The sequence below is a fragment of the Homalodisca vitripennis genome, chromosome 3, assembly GCF_021130785.1.
Source record: "Homalodisca vitripennis isolate AUS2020 chromosome 3, UT_GWSS_2.1, whole genome shotgun sequence".
Lineage (NCBI taxonomy): Eukaryota > Metazoa > Arthropoda > Insecta > Hemiptera > Cicadellidae > Homalodisca > Homalodisca vitripennis.
This window is the reverse complement of record NC_060209.1, coordinates 40,854,771-40,881,191: the sequence shown is the minus strand read 5'-3', so window position 1 is coordinate 40,881,191 and position 26,421 is coordinate 40,854,771. Positions and strand designations below refer to the sequence as shown.

General features: G+C 33.4%; 2 protein-coding genes across 5 annotated transcripts in view; one reads left to right on the top strand and one right to left on the bottom strand.

Annotated features, from left to right (window-relative positions):
- The window catches only part of LOC124356835 (formin-2), a 70,000-nt gene extending 58,167 nt beyond the window's left edge, over nucleotides 1–11,833 (top strand). For all 4 annotated transcript variants that reach the window (XM_046808074.1, XM_046808076.1, XM_046808075.1 and 1 more), the window contains 9 exons: nucleotides 924–985; nucleotides 2,465–2,674; nucleotides 3,694–3,841; nucleotides 3,981–4,157; nucleotides 5,325–5,417; nucleotides 6,783–6,834; nucleotides 7,783–7,938; nucleotides 10,998–11,073; nucleotides 11,594–11,833. In XM_046808074.1, the coding sequence (XP_046664030.1) occupies nucleotides 924–985; nucleotides 2,465–2,674; nucleotides 3,694–3,841; nucleotides 3,981–4,157; nucleotides 5,325–5,417; nucleotides 6,783–6,834; nucleotides 7,783–7,938; nucleotides 10,998–11,073; nucleotides 11,594–11,638 (1,019 nt within the window). In that variant the 3' untranslated portion in view covers nucleotides 11,639–11,833. The remainder of the gene's footprint in view (nucleotides 1–923; nucleotides 986–2,464; nucleotides 2,675–3,693; nucleotides 3,842–3,980; nucleotides 4,158–5,324; nucleotides 5,418–6,782; nucleotides 6,835–7,782; nucleotides 7,939–10,997; nucleotides 11,074–11,593) is intronic.
- A 2,627-nt stretch (nucleotides 11,834–14,460) lies between these two features.
- On the bottom strand, nucleotides 14,461–24,619 carry LOC124358156 (coiled-coil domain-containing protein 170). Its single transcript, XM_046810449.1, has 15 exons — nucleotides 24,512–24,619; nucleotides 24,177–24,272; nucleotides 23,916–24,047; nucleotides 23,549–23,833; nucleotides 22,752–22,919; nucleotides 21,870–22,014; nucleotides 21,593–21,765; nucleotides 21,247–21,447; nucleotides 20,942–21,085; nucleotides 20,583–20,660; nucleotides 20,125–20,288; nucleotides 19,039–19,147; nucleotides 18,452–18,562; nucleotides 15,795–15,920; nucleotides 14,461–15,438 (listed from the first exon to the last, which is right to left on the bottom strand). Exons 1-15 carry the CDS (start codon nucleotides 24,617–24,619, stop codon nucleotides 15,091–15,093), a joined length of 2,388 nt encoding a protein of 795 aa, XP_046666405.1. The 3' UTR covers nucleotides 14,461–15,090.
- Between the last annotated feature and the right edge of the window lie 1,802 nt (nucleotides 24,620–26,421).

Sequence of the window (26,421 nt, the reverse complement as noted above, 5' to 3'; positions counted from 1 at the left end):
CTGAAACTGCCAATATTTTATCTGTACAGGTGTGTTGAAAAGTTCACAGCTTTATTAACAATAGCTTAATCTATCAATGATCAATGTGATCAACTTTGTACTTTTGTTTTGACTAATTGTATTACATCTTTGGTTTTGAATCTGTTTCCTTATCCGGACATTTTGTATCCCTAATGTGTTTCACTCATTCGTGTAGATATTATATGTTCTGTTTTCTTAATGTAGATTGAACTGCAACTACAATATGGAATTTCATAGACTGTAGCATACACAATGAAATCGTATACTTCACTGGTCTTAAATTTTTGAGGTGGCTTTAATACAGTTTTGGTCTGTTGATAACAATAAGCATTTGCGGCCTGCACACAGAAACAATTGCCGTAGTGTACCACAATTCCAAAACCAAAAAAACAATGGAATTTGACAAAACAAAAGTACTTAAAAATTTCTTTACTCTTACCCAAGGGTGATAAGGAAGACTGTTGAAATACTCAGTAGAAGTTAGCGTTAAAGAACACATTGTTAAATTGTTGATAACCTGGCAGCCCATAATAATGAAGGCATCACAATTTTTTCTTATTTTATTCAATTATACCGTGATTGATTAAGCTTCAGCCAATCATTTTAATTCTTCTGTACAGATGGATGCATATTATTAACAGTTGCAGTTTAACATCTCTTGACTGAAGGTATCTCTCCACAATGATGCCGAAATATTTCAAATATTTCACTGTGTAAGCAATGATTCGATACTGTGTGAACTGCAAAACTGAATGATATATCTATGGAAAAATAATATATAAACTTGGAATATAGAGATTTAACTAGAGAAAAATATGTTGCAATGTTACTAAAGGTACATTTTATAACAGGGCTTATGGTAACACGTACAATTTTGCAAATAAAGGTGTTTTTATTTTCAGCTATTTATAATTTCGACACTTCTACAGTGAGCTTAGAAGCTTTACAGCAAATTTATGATGTGGTGAGTATAACAGTTTTTATACACTTAGAATTATACATTAAAAATTAACTAATTAACTTTTTAAGAGCAACTGTGCAATTTATCGGCGGTGGACTTTTATAATTTTTCGTAATATATATTCATGATTTACAAGTCACAACAGTATTATTTTTGTATTCTATATGTATCCTTTACTTGTTTATTTCATCTGAAAGTCAGTCTTATATTCAAGCAGATATGTTTAAGCTTTGTTTCCTATGTAGCCTACAAGATTTTGTCTGTAATCATGATAAAAACTTTTTTTTTGCAAATATACATAATTGGATTATGTATTCATATATTATATATTTGAAATACTAGAGCTTTAAAATTTGTAAATTTATACAAAATTACATGTAAAATCAAAATATAACATTTCCCATGTGTACAATTTTTTAATATACTCAATGGTTTTTCATGATCAAACTTAAATTTTCAGACATAAAATTTATTTTTTCTATATACATACATACGTACATATATAAACATATTTTTAAGTAGAATATAATATACGTAAAAGACAATACCTATTAATAATAACCAGAGTTTTTGAATAAGTAATTATATAGATATGATTATTTTCCCAAAAGCATACGAAATCACTCATTTTTTATGTACACAGGTTTCCAAATTTTCCAATGAATCAGTATGCCTTTTTTTTAACCGTCACCCATATTCTGAAGAGTTTCATAAAAAAATAAGAAACATAAACACATCTTTTGCTCTAGCACCCTTTAATGAAGAAGATGACAGAACAATAAATAGCTATGTCATTTATAGTTTTATTGTTTGTGGACAAGTATATCATACAATGAATCCCGAAACAAAATTTACCAGAAAAAATACCGAGCAAAGCTCGGTTTCCTGATATTAAATGTTGGATAACCAAGTTGAAACACCTGTAGATTATTGTATACACTTGAAACAGAGCCACCTAGCAATCCAATCTTAAGACAAAAAGAGATAATAAATTGAAAATTTTTTCCAAAAGCCATAGGCTTTAGAAATGCTTTTGGACTTTTCAGCATATATTAGTCATGGACACTGTTATTGGGGATGAGGGAGAGGGGGAAAGCGAAGTGGATGCGTCCACCCAATATTTGGTGAAATTTAAATTGTTGTCCGTATTTTTACAAATTTAATACCCCAAAATGGAGAGAACAACAATGTAGTGAATACTTATATTTTGATGCATATTAATTGTAGCAATGAATATTATATAATATATATGCTTTTAATAAGTAATCATTATAGTTCATTCAAAAATTCCCAAATATTGTTGTTATTAACCTTTTTAGCTAGTTTCAGAAAATGTATAGGTTGTTGTACTGCATCAAACATTTCAATTAAGCATCAATATTCACGTTCAAATTTCAATAAAGTTTCATACAAATGTGTGGATCCTCACAGAATTTAGTTGTTCAATGCGTTTAGTCCAGTATAAGAGTGTATGTGTGACAGAGAGCAACGGATGAGGAGTTGGCTCTCCTGAGGAACCATGTGGCTTCCGGCTCGGACCAGCCACTAGACAAACCGGAACAATTCCTCCTGGAGCTGGCCGATATCCCACACTTCACCGAACGCATTGCCTGCTTCATGTTCCAGACTGAGTTTTCAGATAGCATCTCTGGCATTGGAAGCAAACTCAATAATATCAAGTCTACATGTCAGGTTAGTATATTCTGTGTTGTATGGTAACGATTCAGATGTGGAGAGTTTCAACACAACACAACAACACAATTTCTTATAATCCAATAATCCAAACAATATGTTGGGTGAGTCAATAGCTGCAAGATATAATGCATTGGAATTCAGGTCTGGAAATTTAACTTTCTTCAACTTTATTGAGTTTGATATGAGTAACATAATTTGTAAAACATATTTGCAATTTTACCTTATTAACTATATGAGTGTAGATAGTGATTTTTGGACTTTTAAGAAAATCAATACACGTTCTTTAAGTTCTGGATATATAGTTAAGTATCACTGATGAGTACCCCAGTAGGGTTTACATCTGGCTGGATAATATCTACAGCTAAATCCAATATCACTTATGTATAGGAACTCATTGGATGTTAGAAGCAGCACATTATTAATAGCAAATGTTGATATATTGGATGTTCTGAATCGAATACTCTAGATTATTGTGAATGATGATGATTGGAATGAGGTTCTTTTGGTATTAAAAGCTTAGTTTTAGGGCTCTTATGTGAGGGAAGGCTTCTTACTTTTCCTCTTTGTGTGGTAGAGACTGTAACTGATCTACATGTATTATCCCCTTCTTCCATGATGTCTGAGATCAAGAGTGACCTTGATATGCTGTCACTCCAGAAGCTACACAGGAGGTGTTTTGATTTAAGTGCTGCAAAGGTTTCTTCAGTTTGTCATAGAGAAACAATATCACTATTTGTCGTCTCCAAATTTAATGTGCAATGCACTAACAAGGAAAGAATAATTCAGATATAATAAATATGATGTGTAAAGAAATCAAAATAATTTTAATTATGTTCGAATGACAAAATAAATTGTATTAAATACAACTTTGACAGACAAGTAAGGTGTAGCATATTTTTTTTAAATAGATTTACACACTAGGCATAAACATAATATTTAAAAATTTTAATTTTGTAAAAGTTTTTAATAAGAAATTTTTAAATTAATTAAAAACTTAAAAACCATTACAATTACAGTTTCTAATGAGCTCTGAGAGCTTGAAGACTGTCCTGGGGATAATACTGGCTCTGGGAAACTTCATGAACGGAGGCAACATGCAGAGGGGACAGGCTGACGGCTTTGGCCTGGAGATATTGTCCAAACTGAAGGACGTCAAGAGCAAGGGTGAGATTATCCTCAACTTAAGTTTAAAATTTGTAATTACAAACTAATTATATTTCATTCAGTGTTAATGTTTATCTGATTAAGTCAACAATGAATAGTGATGTTCTGAAAACAAAAACACTGCATGTTTTGATTATAGACAATTCAGTGACCCTTCTACACTTCATCGTCGTCTCATTCATGAAAAAATGTGGTGATGCTGTGGCTGCAGAGGGCAAGTTGCCAGTGCCAGAACCCAGTGATATTGACAAGGCTGCTTCGGTGCAGTTTGACGACATCGAAACTCAACTCAAGAACCTCGACAAAAAATTAAACGGTAACACCAAACGTATTTCTAAAGACAGAGTTATTATAAGAAATGTGTTTCCTTGAGAAATATGGTATTAGGAATTTAATTGGAATAAATTAAATAAAAACATGTGTTGTCCAGAATAAAAGAAACATTAAAAAACCTATTTATAGAGTGTTTGAAAATAATGCACTGCCTGCAGTGTGGCTAGTCTCTGGGGTTGTGACCAGTAGAGGAAAGAAACCAATGGTCCATGTGGACTGCGTTAATTTTCAAAATGTTGGTGAGACAAGTTTACAGCTCGTTACTTTTAGGAAAAGTGAGCCTCTGACATGGTGGAAGAGGTTGATGCTTATTCAGGGGTTATTAAAAATGACCCACCAGTCATATCAGTGATGAAATGTTTACTAACAGTATAGAGGCTCAAGCAGTTGTATTAGCACTGCTGCTGACGATATGTGAACCTACCCATCACATGCCAAGGCAGTGGTGGGCAGCACATCACTCTCAACACTCAGTGAATTGGCTATAAAATTAAAATAGATAATTGCTAAATTGTTTAAACCATAATTAAAAAAAATTATGTTTTCCTGTAGATAATAATTATTTTACTTTTCACTCATCGAAATTAGTTTATTTTCAGTGTAATATAAAATAGAAATTTAAAATCTATTTGAACTTCCTGTGGTACTATCTTAGGTTTTGTACAATTTGCATGGGTGGTGATACGCAAGTTACGACACATGTGTTAACAGTTTTATTTGAGCTAATTATATTCTTTTCCTGCTTGTAAATGTATGTATGGCAAGTTAATAGCTCTTATTAAATTAGTGATCCTTATAAAGTTTTCTTGTTGGCTCAGGATGAGTTTTTCTTAAATAACAAGAGCATGTGGCATGTGTAAAGAGCATGTGACTTGTACTTTTTATCATTATGTAATAGAAAAACTAAACGTGTTCATCCATTAGATTTGCGACTCTTCCAGAAATTATCAATATTAACTCATTATTATGTTCAAAAGAATTAACTTGATTGTTTGTTAAATCCATTGGGTTTATTTAACAATTGGTATCGGTTTTCTGCTTCAGATGGAAAAGAGGATGGAGGGAACATATAATGCATAGTTCTTTTAATGTCTCTTCATTTTTTTATAACAATAGTAAATGATATTATTTTATAATTCTTTTTTCACAGGATGTCAGACGAAAATGGAGACTGTGATTTCTAAATCCTTAGAAGAAAATGTGCAGCCATTCAAAGATAAAATGGAGTCATTTTTAAGCGCAGGTAAAGACATTTCACTCGATTATGTCATTGATGTATCATGACTAACTTTATGTTAGAATTACCCATGGTCTTAAACTATTAATTTATAATCAGATGGTTTATAAAAAAAACCAATGTCATTGTAGTATTATTTAACTTTAAAATGATAAAACTTTCTTGGATGTCAAGAATCATACAAGGACTATTTTGGCTTGTGTCTGTACAAAATTGTATCACCATTGCAACTGAAATTACGAATAATTCAATTAAATAATTAAAACCTTATAATATACCCAATTATAAAAAAGTAATCTACTTAAAAATAACTGTATAGTAATAATAATATCTCAGAGTCTACAAGCTTATTGTTAACACACAGTATTGTGATGCAATGAACTTAAAATAATAATAAGCATCATAGTATGTAATATGAAAACTAATCAAGTTTGATAAAGTAGAGTTTATCAAATTTAAGAAAAACTAGGTCATATCAAATTGGTACATTTAAGAAATTTTTTTTTGTGTTGGGAAATTAGCTGGAGAAATGATATTAAGCCAGAGTGATAAGTTAATCTACATTGAAAAGCCAACTTATATGGTATTATAGCCCTTGAAATTTTCAACCTTCTTCTCAACTTTTATGATTCTCCTTGTAATCACTATAACACTTAAAAGTAACTTACAACTAGTAGTAGAACTTTATTTGTTTTTAAATATCAATAGCACGGATTTACTTCCTATTAAGCCCAAAACTCTGTCCCTCTATAGGAAGTATTTTTGCAAAACAGAACCTTCATAGTATGAGTTTAGGATCAGTAATAAATCGTTCACGTATTAGAAACACTATAGCCAGAGTTCACCCTTTCGCAGTGCAAATTTCCTATGGTCAGTTATGTATTTTGAGGGAACAAAGTCTTGGGGACAGACCTAGCTAAGCATGAAACTCTTCTCTCCCCAGCAGTGAACTATAGTCTGTAGCACCAGTTACTACTCGCAGTTGCTTATCTTTTGTCAAATCTGTGCAGTTTTCATTTAAAACTAAATATTTGCATCTAGTAGACTATGCAATTTTGTTTAACTAATTGGTCCATAGTAATAATTGTTTTCAATAATTAAATTATTTGTATTACAAAATTGTTGTTGAATATCAAATTTGGGAAATTTGTATAGGAGTATAAAAATAATAAATGTAAAAATAACACAGGTGTTATATATTTTGAAAAATATATTGAAAGCAAATGTCTGAAATCCTATTATCTATCCTTTTAAACCATTGTCAATAACAAACTTATAAAATAAAGAAACTAATTTTATTTCATATTTGTTAGACTTTACAATAATGGTACAATATCTATCTTTTACAGTGAGATTTATTGTTTTTTACAGCAAAAAAGCAACTGGCAGAAGAATTTGAAAACTGTGAGGAGTGCAAGAGAAAGTAAGTAAATAACAAGTTAGAAATCAGAAATATAATTAATTAAGCTATTACATTTACAAACATACAGATAGGTAGTTTGGCAGCTATATTTTTTTCATTTATCAAGCGTAGTTTTACATATTGAATTAGTAATAAAATCATAATTTAAGTGTGGGAATTATAATAACATGGGTATGTAGCTTACTAAAGTTTATGAATTTTATACAACACAGTTAGTAAGAAAAATAAAAAAAAATCTTTGCGGTTTCTTAGTGGTTAATTTCTTTGTAATGTAGCTAGTTTGATATAGTTGCCATAAGACAGTACAACTTATGATATATTTGCTAAAAGTTGGGTTCTTGTTATTCTAATCAATCAAAAAATGAAAATAAGTAAAGACAAAATGAAATGAAATGCCGTTATGTTTAGGCTGTTTTAGCCTTCCCTTCCACTGAACCTCAATTGAAGCAAATAAATAAGTTTGAGACAAAAACAGTTGTACACAGGCTTTAATGAAATAATAATAGATTCAATCAAACACGTAATGAACAAAATTTAGGAAATTTTTAGTCAAATGTCTCAGAGCCATCCTTAGAAAATGTAAGGCTCGAAGCAAAAGTTTTTTGAGAGGCCTTCTTGAGCAATGATTACTGTAAGGATTCAGGGATATGGATACTCCCCAGGGGTGCCGGAGGTCCGTGGATTGTAATATTCAACAATACTCAAATTTAAAATAAAAAAAATGTTCCATCATCATGGTTTTGTTGGACGTGTAAAAGAATTGTATTAATTATAATATGAGATTTGAAATTAAAAAAAAAATTAAGGTGTCATTCATCGAATTATTATCAAACAATTATTTATTACACAAATTTCAAGTTTTGAAATACAAACTTTTGAGTTAGAGTTTGCTGTATAATCTCACTGATTCAGCATTGTAATTTCATTGAATCTCTTCCATTGTTTCAGATTCTACATCACATTAAAATTTTACCAGTTCCAGCCAAAGGGAGGGATGAAAGAAGAGGAAGTTGCGCCCAAAGACTTTTTTCCACTTTGGACACCCTTCTGTTCAGACTTCAAAGATCTCTGGCAGAAAGAACAACAGAGAATCATAAAAGAAAAGTAAGTGCTGAATTTTATGTTCCTAAATTTATCTTATATTAGAAGTCTGATTATCGCAAAGCGTGTTTAAAAATTTATGAGGTTTTATTATATTTTACATATTTTCAATTCAATCTCTGATTTCTTGTTTGAACAAGGATACCTAATGGGTATCAAGTGCCAGGGGAAATCCGAGTGTTAAACTTAAATTGAATCAAACTTTATAGTTCATAAAATTTGTTGAATTAGTTTTATTGTAGTTAATACTGAAACAATGTAACTTCATTATATTGTTAAACTTTGTGCCCAAATTAAGTACAAGGTAATCAGTAAATAGGTAGCAATGTGTAACTATATTATACAGTGTGTAAAACTCTTGTATAGATAACAAAATCCTAAATGTTACAAAAGGGTAATGACATTATGACCACAATCTATCAATGTAATGTTATAATCAGCTGATTAAAGCAGCTAAAATTAAAACAGCTGATTTTTGTAGTTCACTTGCAGTGCAGTAACATAATGACACTTAAAATTGTTTAGAATCAGCTTTAAAAAAAGAGAATTATCTCCCTTATTTTTAATTTGATTTTCTTAACCTTGGTATCATTGGATTATCATGTATTTTTTTAACCCGGGATTACTCGCGCCCGTAAAACTCCCACGATCGCTCGCGCCTAACATTTGACATTCTTCTACAAATTGATGTATATGTTGTATATACACATAGTATAGGAAATAAATAAATTGTTAACACATCTCAAATCACACATTAACATGTTTTATTTTAATTTTTAACTTATTTGTTTATAAAAAAATGCATTTATGAACAAAAATTTCCAAACTTTTACTTTTTCCAAATCACCTTATTTTAAACATTAAACAATATAGAATATAAAAATTTAGTATAATATAGAAATAATGTAGAATTAATAATTGTTAACACATCTCAAATCACACATTAACATGTTTTATTTTAATTTTTAACTTATTTGTTTATAAAAAATGCATTTATGAACAAAAATTGCTTTCTTTGGCCTCTGGTGATTTTATCATCAAATCGGATAGCTTGCACTAACATGTGGAAACGTCGTTTTGACATAGTACATATATAAATATCACCAGCAGTTCCATCGGTGGCCCACAGTTCATCAGTGTTAACGTGGTTTCCTTTTTTTAACACCGATTAGATAAAGTAGACCGAAAAATGCTTGCATTTCTATAACATCGGTATTGTTACAGTCACGTTGTCGTACATAGTTTTGACGCATTTTTTCTAGCCGCTGATTTGTAAATCGAACAATGTCAGTAACCATATCATCAGGAAAAAATATCCTCCAGCAGTCTACAGGTTCTTTAATGTCCCGAAATTCTCTTGCAACAGAAGGCATTTTTTTAACAATATTTTGTTTAGCAGTTTTTCGTGGTTGTGGCTTATGGATATTCCAATTAGTGATGCCGTCTTTAGATGTATAGTACGCACGTACCTGATCAACAGGTCGTTTTCTTTGCTGAGGTTGTACTTGATCTACAACTGGAAGAACAGGCTGTGCATCCTCTTCATCCGATTGTTCTGTATCCGTATTATGAGCATTGTGCTCAGATTCACAATCAGTGTCCGATGAATTGTCTTGCAGGTCTACATTATTATCATCAATATCATCCAACCAACAACGAATATCATCGTCATTACTCGTTACCTGAGCCATATTGAACAAAACACATCCACGCGTCAGAAACACAATCACCACACGGACAGTTCCGCGATCACTCGCGCCGTTAGATCTGGGCTAACACTAGCAGTCACATGAACGCTCGCGCAGTTAGGCGGACACTAACAAAGCGGAGCACGCTCCTTCCCCCCTCCACTGCTACCATCCCCAACACACTAAAATTCCCCAACTACTGTGGTGGTTGGTTAGGCTACTAACGAAACCATTATTCAACGCTCAGTCACATATATTCATAATTAAAAAAAATTTCTTCAGAGGAACTAAAAATGTTAGATTCAATCTAATAGCGCGAGTAATCCCGGGTTAAAGTTATTTACACTTAAAGTTTTTAAGAAACCACCATTTTGAAAATGATGTTGTAACAATTGTTATTTTTTCTTAAATTGGGCCTTTAAAATATAAAGTTGTATACGAAATTTCAATTTGTTGCAACAAGCCATTCAAAAATTATAAATAGTTAAATGAAAAATACAAAATGGCGGCTGTACAGGTAATATTTGAGTTTTGGAAATGTTAAATATGATGTTTTGGTTTGTATTTGGTTCATAAATAATATCTCAAAAGTTTGGTAGAGTGTTCTGAGACACACTGTATATACATATATCTATTCTATATTATGAGGCTTGTGGAAATGATCATTCTCCCAAAAAAGCCCAAAATAGTTGAAACTTAGTACAAAAATTGATTTTATAAATACCTTGGTTGAGTTCCGTGCTATTTCGTTTGAATAAGGTGGCTGTTCTTTACAAACTTTAAAAAAATTCTTCAAACTTTGTGATATATAAACTCAGAGAAAACAAAAGGTATTTTGAACGCTTATATATTTTGGGATTAATAATTTTTTGATAACTCATTCAGTTTTAAAGATATAAATGATATGTAACATTCATAAGAATTTTTTATCACCAAAAACTGGTGATAGGAATGCTGAAACCGGTTCAAATTTGGTAAAAAGTTGATCATATAAATATCTTGACTAAATTCATTGGCCAGCATGGGAACATCATATTATTCCATTATGGCGGTTGTTTGATCCTTAAAGAAATTCAAAATTCCATTATTTGTGAGGAATACAAGTGTTTTGGAATGCTTATAACATTCGATACACATTTCACTACAAAAATTTTTTTTATATCTCAAACGGTGTTTAATTACATGTAATCCCATGAGAATAAATTAATAAGATTTCCGTTGTCTCAGAATCTACTTACTCCTTCCGACTAAGCCGAGAGGACTATTTTACGTGGTCTCATATTTACAAATTCTTAAAAAGTACAGTAACAACCTCCTGTAGATTTGTTATTATTATTGTATAGACAACTCTCTATACAGCTCTAAAATTTTCAGACTGAAGGAGGCAAAGAAAAAACAAGATGAAAGGAAACAAGAAATAAAGAAAGGAAAACGAGATGCAGGTGGACTGGTAAGTGTATTTTGTTGTGAAATTTCCAGTAGTCTTATCTGTAAAATAAAATGTATGTAAACTTTTGTAATAACAATTTTGATAAATTACAAATAAGAAATAGTTGGGTTTCTATAATTTTTTAAAATAATATAGACAGTTATCCTGAACAAAAACACTGACTGTGTAGCTGATTACAAAACACTGGAAAAAAACGTTTATATACATAATTGTATTAAGTAAAGTGGCAACATTACTTAAAGATAAAAAAAAAACTATGAACAATTTAGAACATTAAAAAATATTTTCCTATTACAAAGATACAATGGCCATTGTTAAGAGTACTTTATTACTTTTGGCAAACACTCACAATAAGTTTAATCGAAACATGTTTTTTATAAAGTATTGATATGATAAGAGGATATATAGTATTTGATAGTTGTGTTAAATAATGACGAGTAATTTATAACATTACATTAATTTACAGTCTCTGATGATTTTTATCCATCCACTAAAAGAGTTTGCTTGTTGTTGATTCTAGAAGTCACAGCTGAAGAAACTGGAGGGAAAGCTAATGAAAACATAAGTAACTGGAAACTTCACTGAGGCTGTGAGACGAGAAAGACTGCTGTGAGCACTCTAGTCACTAAAAATACTTTGCTTTGTTAATTTTAAAGCATTTATATACTAATTTTTATACATTGTTATGCACAAGTTGCAAATATTTTTACAAAACGTTGTACTTGTACAGACAATATATTTCAGTTATTATTTTTTTAAATATAGCTGATTTAGTAGCATTGGGTTTTATTTCCTCCTGTCCACCTGTTTGTTATTTTTGTTTCCCAAAACCAAACCATTTATTAGGTCTTTGCCTGAATGTAACATAAATCAATTTTCAATGAAGAAATATATCTTTATCCCTTTGTGATCGGTTAGTGTCTTAGTATGGCCCAAACTTATCTTTTGCTCAACTCAAATCTCATACGTAGTGGCCGGCTGGGTTCTGTGTCACCACTTGGCGCTTGCGTAACCATGTATGTTTCTTTGACTTGGATTTAAATGGCAGTATTTTAACTTCGGCTTTTTAAATCACTGAGATTTAAATTCAATTCTGAAATAATTTATAAAATTTGTTAACTTCATGGTTATAACTTTATCAATTACTTATTTATTATTTGCTTTTAAACAAACCAAGTGATATGTAATTTAAGTTATAAGTTGTTTGAAAAGTATTTTTATTTACAGAATAAAAATACAATCAGTCTCATGTAGTTCTCTAAGTATCAACAGAATATAATCTGGTTTCCATATTTTCAGAGTCGTCTCCTTCAAATGCATTAAGTATTTTAATACATTGATAATATACACAATATCAGCTACAGTGACAGAAACCCGGATAAAAAAAACAATTCTATATGATGTCTATTATGGTATGTGCTGCAAATAGAGAAATATTAATTTAGTTACTTATTTGTCCGAGAGATAGCAGCACTTTCCAACCACAACTGGATAAGGATCGAAATCTCTAACTACATGATACAAGTAGTGGCCTGACGAACTGAACAGCCCAGCGAGGGTGCCACTAGGTGTGGCCCTCTGAGCTGAGGGACAGGATGTGGTCGTAAATCAATGATCGGACGCAGAGAACAGCCATGGCCACCCGTAGTGGCCCAGCGATCTGAGGGGACAATATTGCAAGTTCAGTGCTGATGAGAAAGGGTTAATTCAATGTCATTCTATGTACGTTTTTAATTTTGTCTGATTGGGCTGGTCCATGTTCTTGGTCCATGTTCTAGTTTTATTCAGTTAATTTTCAATTGCTTCTTAAAGGGTTTAAGAGAGTATACTTTGTGTGTAAAGGAGATGAGCCGTAGGATGGAACGACTCACAATCTTAGCCATTTTAGAATTGCCTTGATGAACAAGATTTAATAGTTGGAAATTACATATAAATCTACCTATTACTCTCATGGTAGATTTTATTTGTATTTTTAAGGTTTAAGTTAAGCAAAAATTTGGAATTTGGAAGTTGTATCAATTATTAAGTGTTTTAGAACAAAACATAGAAGTATCTAAGAACTCTCAAGTAGCTTGCAATAATATTTGCTCCTATGTATATTTCTTTTATCTTGTAAGGTTTTAAGATAGCGGCTATATAAAGTATTTTGAGTTATTAGTAACATTGTCGAAATAGGGATGAATATGATAGTTTCTTAATGATGGTGTTCGAAAGGTTTGAAAATTATTTAAATTATTATGCACCATAGAGCAAGACAGAAAAGTGTTTTTAAATTCTCAGGTATACAACAATGTTACAATATTGTTTCTGATATTTTGTAACGTTTTGTGTATTTGTGATAATTTGTGGTCTGTTTTTCTGTACGTTTTACATGTATTTTTTATTTTAGTACAGCTGCAAGAGTACTCCGCACACTAACAATTATAAACTATGTAGGATTTAGAGGAAATAAAAAACAAAATACCGGAAGAAAGAACAATGAGAACTAGTTTATTACATTCAGTATTGTATAGAACACAAATGGTGAACACATTTTGATTTGCATATTGCCTAATTCATATGTTTTTCTACCAGTTATTGGTGGCAAGAGTAATACTGATTCTCTTAATGGAGTAGTAACATAATGAAGATCAAAGTTCTATGTTGTATTTCTTTGTTGTGCTTCACAAAATTAACTACTAACTTGCCTTGATTCTGTTTTAAAATCTAATTAATTATAATTATGATTAAATTTGATTACTTCTGATTTACTTATTTGTTATGGTAGTCTACTTAAATATGTTTTTCTTGATGGATAATTTTTGTTTATGTTCAGATTTAAACCTTCCTGAATGCACAATTTATGTTGATACTGTAACCAAACTTAATTTTCAACATTAATGTGTAAGTTTTTGAACTTCCCTATGCTCATTACTAATATTCCTTCCAACCAATTAAAAACAAAGTGGTGATACCAGTCATGATAACTTTTAACTTTTACGCCTCTAAACTATTTCTCCTATTACTGTTGCTGTTGTAGCAGCAGAACTAGTAGTTTGTTATGAAATATTTAAGGAAGTTTTGATAAAAATATCATATTTGAGCAAAATTTGTGGGAAATATAATTTAATTTTAATGTTGATCAGACTTGATTAAGATTTTGTACTAAAATAATTTATGTTGTATGTACATACGTAGATACATATTAGTAGGTAAAACACATTATTACAATAAAAATACGCAATACCGGTATTGTAAACATGTTTTTTAGTGAATTTATTTTATTTGCACATCTTATTTATAAATAAGACTAAAATATGAGTAAGTTTATAGCGACAATCAGCTCAAGCAGTTACATTGTGGAAGATATAAAGTTGTTCAGCTTCAAAAGTTAGGCAAGTAACTTTCCTAATTGATGACTTTCAAGCTAAAATGTTCAGCTTGATATATAGAAAAAAACTATTGACCATTATCTGGAATTTGAAGAGGATTGTCAAGTAATTAAGTGTGTAATAAATCTTCTCAAAGGCTTTTATATTTTGAAACACTAGCTTAAGATAGTTTATGGCCTTTGAACAAGAAATATTTTGTAGACTAAACGTGTTTAATTCATGTTTAATGCTGAAAACCTGATTGATTATGAGTTATGGATTTATTTATTAAAATTTCATTATGTACAGACAATGAAGCCACAAATATATTATCCATTTCTTCATCAAGTCACATATGTGATACAAGACAGAGCTGTAAGTTTTAATGTTGAATCAAAAGCTGAAGACCTCACATGTTGTTATGTTCAGGAGATAAATAAAGTAATGTCTAAAAAGGTCATTTGCATCTAAGTTGTGAAAACTATATTATAGCCACCTCAAAACAGGATTAATATATTGTTGATAAATAATTAAATTAATTAAAAAGAAAAATGGTTTGTTTAAAGAACTTAGCTGTTTTGCAAATCTGCAGTATATCGCATTCACTTGAAATATTCTGTCTTACTACCATAAAAAGTAATAGAACACCTTAACAAAACTTGATTGGTCACGAAGATCTATATGGTCTTTTGTTGTAGATACTGTTGAGGTCTGAATCACAGTCATCGATGATAGGGTCTAGGAAACCGGAGTCATCACAGCGAGGGGTCTTGTGGTCAGGAGAGAAGCGAGGGGTGCGGCGGGGGCTGTGAGATGTCCGGCGAGGGCTGTGATGAGGGGTCCGGTGAGGGCTGATGTGGACGTGGGGCAGTACAGGGTCGTCATAACGCCTTGACACAGAAGAGAACTCTCTGTAAGCGTTCATCACCTTGGTGAGGCGACCTATGACCTCGTAGTCTGGGCAGGTAGTCTCCAACCCTAGCAGACTCACTACAGACGTCCGGAAACTGTTCAGCTGTACAGTAAAAACATGTCTTGATGTACAATTCTGCATTCATTGTGTATGAAATCAGTTTAAATTGTCAACAGGTAAAGCTGAACATTAATATCTGTTTTACATTTCCCAAATTGGGTATTATATTTAACGCAATCTTCCAATGTTCATTAAAAAATTCTAAGTAAGCTATCCTTTATAATTAAATGTTAGAATAATCGAATAATTATTTTTCTTTAAAACTGTGAATTATGCTAAAAATTTGGTATATAATGTAGTAAAGAGGTTTCGAGGCTTAGATAATTCAGGTGATATAAAACAACCTAAATAACTGAATTATAATGAAATAAAAACTATAAAACGTAATCATGACTTACAGTGCTCTCCCGACGAAGAGTGTCAGCCAGATTGGCTTTAGTAGCTGCCAGATCATCTCTCAACACTGACATGGAATGGTCACACATAGACCTCTCCTGCTCTACCGTCTCAGATGTTGTCTTCACCTGTCACCAGTGTTTTTGTCAATTGAGAAAGGCATTTGAGAATAATTACAACAAGTAGTACTTGAAGTTATTAAGGATTGCTCCATATAGATACAATTTAGATTGAGTGTATTGTTATAGGACTTTTTGAGAATGAAATATTTTTAATATGAAATGTTTTAAACACACTTATCATTATTTAACCTGCTGTTGTACTTTATATGGTGACTATATAATAAGCTGGACCCTAATTTGGAGAGATACTATTTTTTGTGATAGATAATCAATTTGATGAATTACAATTATAAAATTCATCTTCGAAGTGTTTAATTGATACCAAATTTTCATCAAGAACGTAGCCAATACAAAATTTTTAGGGGGGGGTTCAGACAACTGATATTTTCTCGTAGTACACAGAAAGTAAGGCCCCATTTTGTTCTTTAAAAAGTTCTTGTCCCGTTTCTTTGTTGAGAACGATTTTTCAGCAGTACATGTCAGTAATACTGAATGATTAAATAATAATAATTGTTTACTAAAAAAGTAATTAAAAATTAGGGGGGGGATCGGACCCCTTGGACCTGTCTACATCCTTCATTTTCGTATGAATTTGTCCTGATATAAATCCAAATCTCTAAATGTCCAATGTTAACATCTTAGTTAATTATGTTCTTTAGAATTTAAGAACTTAATTTAGGTAGTCTTAATTTAGGCAGTTGTACCACTAGCACAGTTCTTAAAAAGCTACGAACGAATGAGTTGGCCGTGGGCACCAACTGCTATTGCTTCATTTGGGAGATGACAGTGAAATAACATTCCTATAAAGCTTCTCTGTGTCACCGTAGTTCTGCCTCAGTATTTAACAGAAGACTGCCATTATTGTAAGTAGGTACTTTGATGATATCTGTCGGTCGACTCCTTATAGTGTAAGTGGAAAGCTTACAATAGCTTCTCAGCCAAACCAAGTCTTCCGAGCACTAATGTATGTTACATTGGTTCACCAGTGCGACGGGTTGCATCCCAGCTTGTGCAAGGGTTTCACACTGGTGAGACATGGGGTTGTACAAATTGCCATTTAGTCAGTAATAAGAATTCTGATTTATCAATTAATATAAATAATTTAATATAAATTGAAGATTGGAAAAATATATGTTAATCTTGATTTAGTGCAGTTTTTAAAGGTTTTAGACAGTCATTAAAGACAATGGACATTGTTGGTTCTTATTTTTTTAATTACAGAAATTCTAGTTTATACCACCAGGTTAAATTAAGTACTGTCCCAGAAAAATAGTACATTTCTGTAAAATAAATTTAAGACAAATTCCTCATAATAGTAGCTTTAATGAGATTAATTGTATTAAAGGAAGGAAATAGTGTTTCAGATACAAATATAGACTGGGTTCCTTTAGTAAAAAGGCCCAGGATCACAAGGTTTTAGGATTTTTTGGGATGCAAACAAAAAATTATATTGTAACGCACGGTGTAATGATAAAAACGAGTGACGATCAACAGCTCAATCTAACCCACAATTTTTTTTTATGTAAAACTAGCCATTGTAAGTTTTAAGTACAAAAAGTGACTGCATGGTTGGGTTTTATATGACAAAGACACATGTCATCTTTTGAATAATAATATTCATAGTTTTTGAGCACTTTTTACACCTAGCGTAAAATGTAGTACAGAGCCCCTCTGCTTATTGGCTGTATGATTCAGAAGCAAGCTAAAGTCAATCTTAACAAATCACAGCAATTTTGGCTCTCAATTGTAGGTAATGCTTAGAAATACAGTCATAATAGACAGGCACACATAAAGTGACTAAAAATTCCGGAATCTGTTCAATAATTTTGTAAAGGTTGAATAAAAAAATTTCAATTCTGCACAATGCATTGGGCCTAAGAGAGTAGTTTGTTATCAGTAACTTTTCCTTATCCTGTGGCGAGTCAATGAAGTCTTTAAAGTATGCAAACAAATTATGTATACAGTACTTTGAAAGGTCTTAATGAGACGAAACAATGAAATTTTGAAAACTCTGAGCAAATGACTGCCTTTTAATGTTTTTGAACATTGGATATTAAAAAATCAAGTAATTTTCCGCAAGAGAATATTAAAAAAGAACAGAACATTAATTTATTATAAGGAAAACTGAAAATTGATATTTTACAAATGCAACATATGTATTAATTATTTTTTAAGTTTCAGCGCCATTTATTTATTTTTGTTTAGGAGGTCACCTTGTCCTAATTACATTTTTGAATCCATCCTTACATTACACCCACTGTATTTAGATAAAGATGCTCTATCTAAATCTTAGTCTTAATTGGAGCCTATAAACTTCCCTGACTGGTTTATCTCGACTGCAGATCTTGAAACGGAATGTTACTCATTATAATGAATCACAGAATGAGTTATTCTTATTTTCTTTTTAATACTTTATCCTTCACAATAACAAAATATAATTAAAATCTCTAAATGCGTAATATAATGCATTTTTAATTAAATATAAAAATAAATAAATAAAAGTATTTAAATTTATAGGAGTAATACATAAAATATACCTGGTCTTTTAACAAGTTGACCTTACGAGTACAGCGAGTTCTAAGCACTTCTGAGTCTAGTAGCCTTTTCTGTAATTCATCAATTTTTCGGGCTCTCTCCAAAGCAGTTGTCTGCAATATGTAGCCAAGGTTATTATAAGGTAAAATAGTGAGTGTAACTGACAGAGTAGACTTAGCATATTACTAAATAACACATACAATATTTACCTTTAACCTTCATAATATGAAAACAAAGGAAGATCTACAATTTATGTTAATTGACAATTTCGTTTTTTTGCATTATTGGTAAGTTGCTATGTCCAGTATACAGGATAGGTTTCCTAGCATAATCTTCCATCAGTAAGAACACATCTCTAGATTTCAAAGGATTATTATAGCTGCAAGGACTAGAAATCAAAATCCTGTACCTCTTGGTCTCAAACCATTTTGAAAAATTTTCCTCCATATAGAGGGTCTGCTACTTAGTCCCACACGTTCAATTTGTGTTGAATTTAAGGTTTCAAACATTTTGTGGTATGCTCCATAGAAGTTTGAAACTGCTCTAAATTGTCTTTGAATATACAATTTCACATACAACTGTAACATACCTTGTAGTCCCCAGCTTCACTGAGTTGAAGCTTCAGATCTCTCACTTCTGCTCGTGCTTCGTTAAGACTCAGCTGCAGTTGGTCAGCTTGCTTCACCAGCTTCTTCACTCTGACATAAAATTAAGCAAAAAAGAGTTAGTATTGTTATACAAATTTTGGTATTCCAGTCGATGAAGGCAACAGTTACGCACTTCACTAATCACTAGTACATAAAATAATTTTTAGACCTTTTATTTTCATGACTTGTGAAATCTCCATTTCATTCAGTGACACATATAACATTAGAATTTGGGAGAGTATAAAATAGAAAGTGTTTGGAACATTTAGACCATAACTTTGGGAAGTTTGTAAAAGGCTATTATCCTGAAATTACACTAAACAAAACGCTTCTTCTGCCACTATATCCTCATCTCCTCTTAATAAAGTGCATTTAATGTGTCAATCTACTATTATCTATACTGTTGTCTCTAAAAATACTTCAGGATTGGACTGTACCTGTAATGAAAATCCCATACTTAAACACGTTCAAGGTACCAATATATCAGGTACCAAGCAGGTAATAAATAATGCAAGATTTAAATTTATGTACAATTTTATTCATTCAGACTTCATAAACTTGCTTGTAACAAAACAATGATCTAATCAGGTAACTAAACGTATGAGCTAAATTATGACTGTCCTGATTAGCTTCAAGTGTCACAATTAGGCGTTTATGCCTGATCGCAGTTTCGTCCAATCTTAGACTTGAATTTTGACCAGAAACAATAACATTAATTAAAAGTTAGTGTATACTATCGGTACAAGTAGACTAAATATAGACACAACACATTCGGTACACACGTTTTGGATTTTCAGGACATAAAACAGTCAGGTCCATATCAAAATTTACTTATTTGTCTTTTAAATAATTGAATCGTGATGAACCAATCCTTGTCCCAGATTCTGATGATGAAACTGTACCAAAATAAATTTAAAAGCACCAACGTTTTGTGAGACCGAGTATACTGCTAACAAAGATGAAATGCATTTGATTGTTTTGTATCGTGCTTTTTTACAGAACTTCAAACAGAAAGATAGACAGCCTACCTTTGATTGGCTTCGTCCCGCTCAGCCTCCAGCAGAGAGCGAACTCTGCAGTGGTCCTCGTGAAGTGTCAGCTTTCTCCGCAGCAAGTCCAGGTGCAGATCCCTACGCTGTAGCTGGTCCCGCAGCGTCCGAACTCTCCTCTGTAGCTGGTACACCACGGCCGACTGCAACACAGAACAGCATGAGACCATTCCATAGCTTATCTATATCCTTCTCTTAAAGCATGCATTAGGTGTTTTTAAGGCACTGGATCTATAATTATACTTGGTACACCATCTATTTCAATAAGCGCATACAATACACAAGAAAGAGAGATGTTAAAAGAAGAAACAAGAGGATTAAATAGAACTGGTAGGAACTAACATGTAAGTCTATCAAAAGCATTGTGAATTTTATAAATTTTAGAACACAGTAAGTATCTAAAGGATAAAAAAAAACAATCAAATTACTAAGCTTACTTCACACCGTGGGTAGCAACATGAGCGCTCTCGTTTGAGCCGAGGAATCGTAGTGCAGTATGGATAACTCAACAACAACTGCGCATGCAACAACAACATTATAGCTGTGTTAACAACACTCAAACATCGAAATACAATGTGATATACCATTAAGTACAGTGTAACAAAATTACAAATACGGTTGTAACAAGATCGGTTGATTACGAACATTCTTCTAAAGAGGTCCTGTGTAAAATAAGGAACTATAGGCTTACATTTCGCAAGAAGAAATGTTCAAGAGATAATTGTCATAAACTGAATATGTGAAATATAGGAAGGTAAAAGTATTTTAAATAACTTAAAATGATAATTTTCCATACCTTGTCAATGAGCTTGTCACTCTCAAGACGAGTGAGCTGTTCTGCTCTCATCAGCAAAGATTCAGTCTGCAAGTCCACTCCAACCTCTTTTGATATTTCATCCATATTAAGAGCTCGAGCCAAACGATCCAAGAATGTTACAAACTGCAACAATAAGTGGCACCAAGACTGACTAATCACACTCATCTGAAGATATTTTCATGAAATTACATACACAAAGTTTCGTTCTTATGAACATTTACTTCATTTTGTAGATACTAAAAGATAATAATTAATTTATCTATGAAGTAATAAAGAAATCTTACAATGACTTTGTCTCTACGCAAATTCTCCTTGACAGCTTCACAAGAACTCAGCTGGGCTTCAGTGCTGTGCAAACGTGTATCAAGTGCATTCTTATCCTCCTCCAAATTGCGTGCTCTTGCATTTGCTAGATCCAAGGACTCCTGTACTCGATGGAGTTGTGATGACAACGCTGCCACTTTATCTCTCAGGTGGTCCACTTGCTGCAATCATTGCTGATGTAGTCTACAAAATGATTGATAAAAGATTATCTATGAAAGATTACAAAGAGTATCTTTCATCAAAAGGTCTATTTGACAATTATAACTTAAAACGTTATTCATACTTGGTGAATAAAGCGAATCTTACAGAAGACTTATCCTTATTGTCACTCAGCAACTCTCGAATTCTATCCTTAACAGCGCATTCCTGAGACTCCACGAAACGACATGGAGTGCTAAGCATGATTGCCAGAGATTCCAGTAGATGACGCAACTCATTCTGAAGTCTCTGCCCCTTCTCTTCCCTCTGCTTCAGGTCATCTGGGTCATAATGTATTTACTGAAGCTTATTTTTAGAAGGAAACATTGAAGAATCTAACTATTCGGATTAAATGTAACTGAGGGATAAGATCCCAGGAGCCTACCTCTAAGATTGCAGATGGTAACCTCCTTGGCGGCAATGTCTCCAGTGGCTGACCCCAGCTGCCTGCTCACAGAGTTCAGTCTTTCTCTTAGTTCATGCAAGTCCTGCTCCAAAGTGTGTTTCTGTAACTCCAGTGTTTCTTTTTCCTGTAACAGATCTATGAGTTGTACTGGACTTTTCCTACAGGATGATTACACTTAGGCGGTTAGATTTTACAGTGTAAAGAGACTGAGTTGATTTAACGGTCAGATTCCGTTATATGCCCCCAACGCATAAACTTTTGTCATTGAACTTAGAACGTTATAAAACGATGTAGTTGAGTAACAGAACCAACATTCCATCAATCAACAAGCATTTCCAGGTATTGCGGTCAGGTGCGCTGATGGCCGGAGGCACTCGCATTTTGGGTGGCGGAGTGTGATCGAGAATAAAAACAGTTTTGTGTGTTTTTTTTCAATAAAGAGTTTAGTTTTTGTTTGATAATGTTTGTTTTTGTTGAATTTTTGTGTTTGGAGAAATGTAGGGGTGTGGTCGATATATAATACGTAAGTACCCTTTTTTCTTAGCTAGTAACCAATTGTAATTCATTATAATCATCCGTAAATGAAAAATTAGCGTTGGGGGCACAATATTAGTTCTGTTACTCAACTACATCGTTTTATAACGTTCTAAGTTCATTGAAAGAAGTTTAGGCATTGGAGGCATATAACGGAATCTGACCGATTTAACTAGTCATAGTATAATCAATTCAAGTAAAACTTATCCCAGCTTCCTATATTTTATGTTAGATACTTATGGACTCTGCTTATTAACCTTCTTTGAGATACATTGGTTTTCGTTGTCGAAGTTATCAATATGTAGTTGTTAAACACGTGTGACTTGCCTGTCTGAGCCTGTCGATCTCCGCAGTGTGACAGGCAGCTTGTCGCTGCAACTCGTCTCTGTCAGCCATCGCTCTCTCCAGGGCATCTCGGCAACTTCGAAGCTCTACTTCTACGCTGGATAATGTGTCTGACAGGTTCGAAGACCGATTGCGGAGGCGGCAGGTTTCCTGCACAACAATGTATTAAATTATATGATTAAAATATTACTTGGTACTTTGGTATTATCCTAAGTCCACTCTGTCCCTATCTAATATTTGTTGTTACGCGATATAAGTAGGTTTAGATTAAGTTAATATGAGTATACTACTAGTAGTGCCAAAGTTAAAGTTATCCTTTACGAGCGCTCACGTGATCTGAGCTTGAATTTTGCTATTTTTCGGATGTTTTTTCTTTTTTTCCCAGTGGTTCGGGGTGGTGTCGAACGAAGCTCGCACTGACGGCAAGGGACATTTCCGGTCGGTACTTTCCCGACGTCAGATCACGTGCCAGAGTGTCCAAAGTGATCAGACGTCGGAAAAGTTGGATGATCAGTGCGAGCTTCTTTCGGTGCCATCCCGCACTACTGTTGAAGAAAGACAAACATCCCTTGAGGTAGTACATAAATTTATTCAAGCTCAGATAACGTGAGCGCTCGTTAATTGTAACTTTAACTCTTCCTATTTATAATACGTACTTATGTATTTAGCTACTTATATAACCTAATAACAAATAGTAAGCCTCCGAATAATACCAAAGTACCAAAATTTCGTTCAGTTAAATATGCTTGCTACTAACTGTATTTGAGGTTATTTTGTACCTGCACCAATTCAGAAGCCTTATGGATGAGCCCCTCCTGGCTGGTCGGTTCTGGACTCTCTGCCCCAAGAGCTGTGGACAGACGACGCACAAAGTCTCCCAGATTGTGTCGCGCCGCGGTCTTCTCTCGTTCCTCATTGTGACACTCCAACTCGAGACGTGCCACTTGTCGTTCAAGTTCCCTCGCACGGTCCTCGTGGTGCCTCGACTCTCTGTGCAGAGTTGTCAGCGCACTCTCAGATCGCCCGCAGGTTAGAGTTAGGTTTCTTTCCTTCTCTTCCAACTCCTTATGGGAAATTAAATACATATTGTAAGCGCCTGTGGAATAAACACAAGATTTCAAATTTCCAAGCTAAACATCATCTTGCCTGAATGCGCCGACGCAGTGACGCTATGATGGCGTTCTGACGAGCTGCTTGCTCCTTGAGCTGCTCTGTCTCCACCAACAGTTCCTGGGCACGTTGGTCGCGGCTGCGTAGCTGCCCCTTCATGTCTTGCAGCTGCACATTAGAAAATGTTACTACTCTACTGTCCTTTAATTCATCGTTCAAGAAGTCACAATAGCAAAATTTGTTATTTGGCTTTGAATTATTAAAATTGTTATTTGTGAGGGTAATATTTAGAGTTACCTCGGAGAGCAGCCGGTCTCTCTTGTACTGCAGAGCAGCTAGTTCACTGCGCAAGGTCGTCGTCATGTCGTGGCCGGTCATCTCGTCCTCGGCCATCTGCAACAACAGTTTATTTAGTTTTATCTACAAAAGTTGGATGAGATGGATATTTTGCGTTTATTACAGCGTTTTTACAGTTTTAAAAGTGATCTAAAAACTTAGAGTTAGCACACTTCAGATTTGTGTTGAGACAACATAGAAGGATTTCTTTTTACATTTTACAAGAATGTAACATTGCGAAAAATCATGCGATACTTATAATAAGTAATTGTGAGAATAAATCACAAAGCCATAACCAGTGGGTGTAGTGCCGAATTTAGCTGTGCCGGAGCGACCATGGTGTAAGTATAATAGGTGTTGCTACCGCGCAGATTCCCCCCGCCACCCTCGCTCAGGTCTGGCATTGTGTCGCTTATTTCTTCGCTTAAGCTAGCGGTAAACATGTCTCTTCTTTAAGTTGCTGATTACACTAGAAATTCAACTGCTCACCATTAAATGATACGATTTTAGGGTTTAACTTTACAGAAGCTAAACAGCCTTCCCTCATGGCGACTTGTGCCTCCAGAACTCTTTTCCCCAGGTTTTTTCTTTCAAAGATTTCAGATATCGGATTGATCTATTAAGTTTTTCTGCAAATACAAGGGACGTACTTCTGTTTTACAGACTTTCAGACAACAAAGACGATTCAGCAAGAATTGTCATACATAAATGCTAAGTTTTAACAAAAACTTATGAAGAAGTCAGCTTCTTCAATAAAAGCATTATATTTGCATCTATCAGTGGATGTTCTCTCAGGATCATCCATTGCTTTAGAGAATTGACTGGCTTAAGGCTTGATAACCAAACCACACGGGCTGAAACAGTACGTACGAAAACTGCTTGCTACCCACCTCGTGCTTAAAATTCTGCCGATTTTATTCATTTGAATATCGAGCTCTTGTGCACATTCTTTTAACTCTCGCTTATTCTTTGGAGATGTGCTGTACAATGAATAAAGTTTATCCATGAATGACTGGAAATGGTTAACCCCCGGCTACTTTACTTATGGCATCCCCAATAGACCAATTCCAGTCTGTGATTCATACAGTGCCATATGATAATTAGGGTAAAACGGATAAAAATCTCCTTGCTACAACCTGAGTGCTTTTCTCAACATGGCGTTCGCCCCGTCGCTTGTAAACGAACCAAGTTTCGTTTTAAGTACTCGCCATTAAAAACCATATCCTTCAAGACACTGGTGAACACTGTTAAAAACTGTCTCAGCTTTTTGATCATAAAGTCGACTAAGTCCAAAAATAAAGTACTTGGTGGTTTGTATCCTTGCTAAATTCACATTTTAAATATACAATGAGGACGGATTTAGAACTAATGCTTTGTGCATTCATCAATGATTATTGACAGTTTTCCAGAAATTTCCTTTACCTTGTTTCAAAATGCGCATTTTTCATTTCCTTTGAAATATGATCTATTATTTCGACCGCGCTATAACCTTGAATGAAGGCCTTACGCCGACATCTAACCCATTTAGTTTTTGTAGCTCAAGCAATCCGAAATGGTCGCTGTTACGGACGGTCGTTTTGAGCAATAAAATGTGCCGATCTAAACATTAGCCTTCAGTTGAATCGAGCTGAGCTTGATTCATTTGTATCAATTACTTGTGCATCGAATGTTTGTTCGATTTGTCAATAATTGTTTGAGCGGTTTTGGTGAGCTTTCGACTGTTTATGTTCAATAATCTTTTTCCCTCAAAGATTTGAGTTGATTTGTTCTATTTGAGCCATAAAAACAAACTTTGGTACGAACGCCACTCATAAGAAAGCGAAACATGTTCTTTTTTGTAGGCTCCCCAAGATTACCGACTTCAAAACAAATTTTACACCCTAATTTACCTTCCCTTTGAGTCTATCCAAGGAAAAGCCGCCTTCTTTCTATCCCACATATCTTCTGTCCAAATTTCAGGCCACTGCGTTCTGTGTGGTGGGGGGGGGGGGTAATCTGCTCGAACTTTCTTTTCATTAGGCTCAGGCTCAGCGAGGTTAGTTATTTTATTTTTAGCTTTTGGATTTGATGTTCCAGGAACTGGATTTGAATCAGTCATATTAGGGGCAACTAAAAAATGACGTTATATATTTTTGTTTTAGGTTTTGGTTTCATCACTTCACAAAATTCACAAACTAATAATTAAAAAATAGTAATAGGCTTTTCA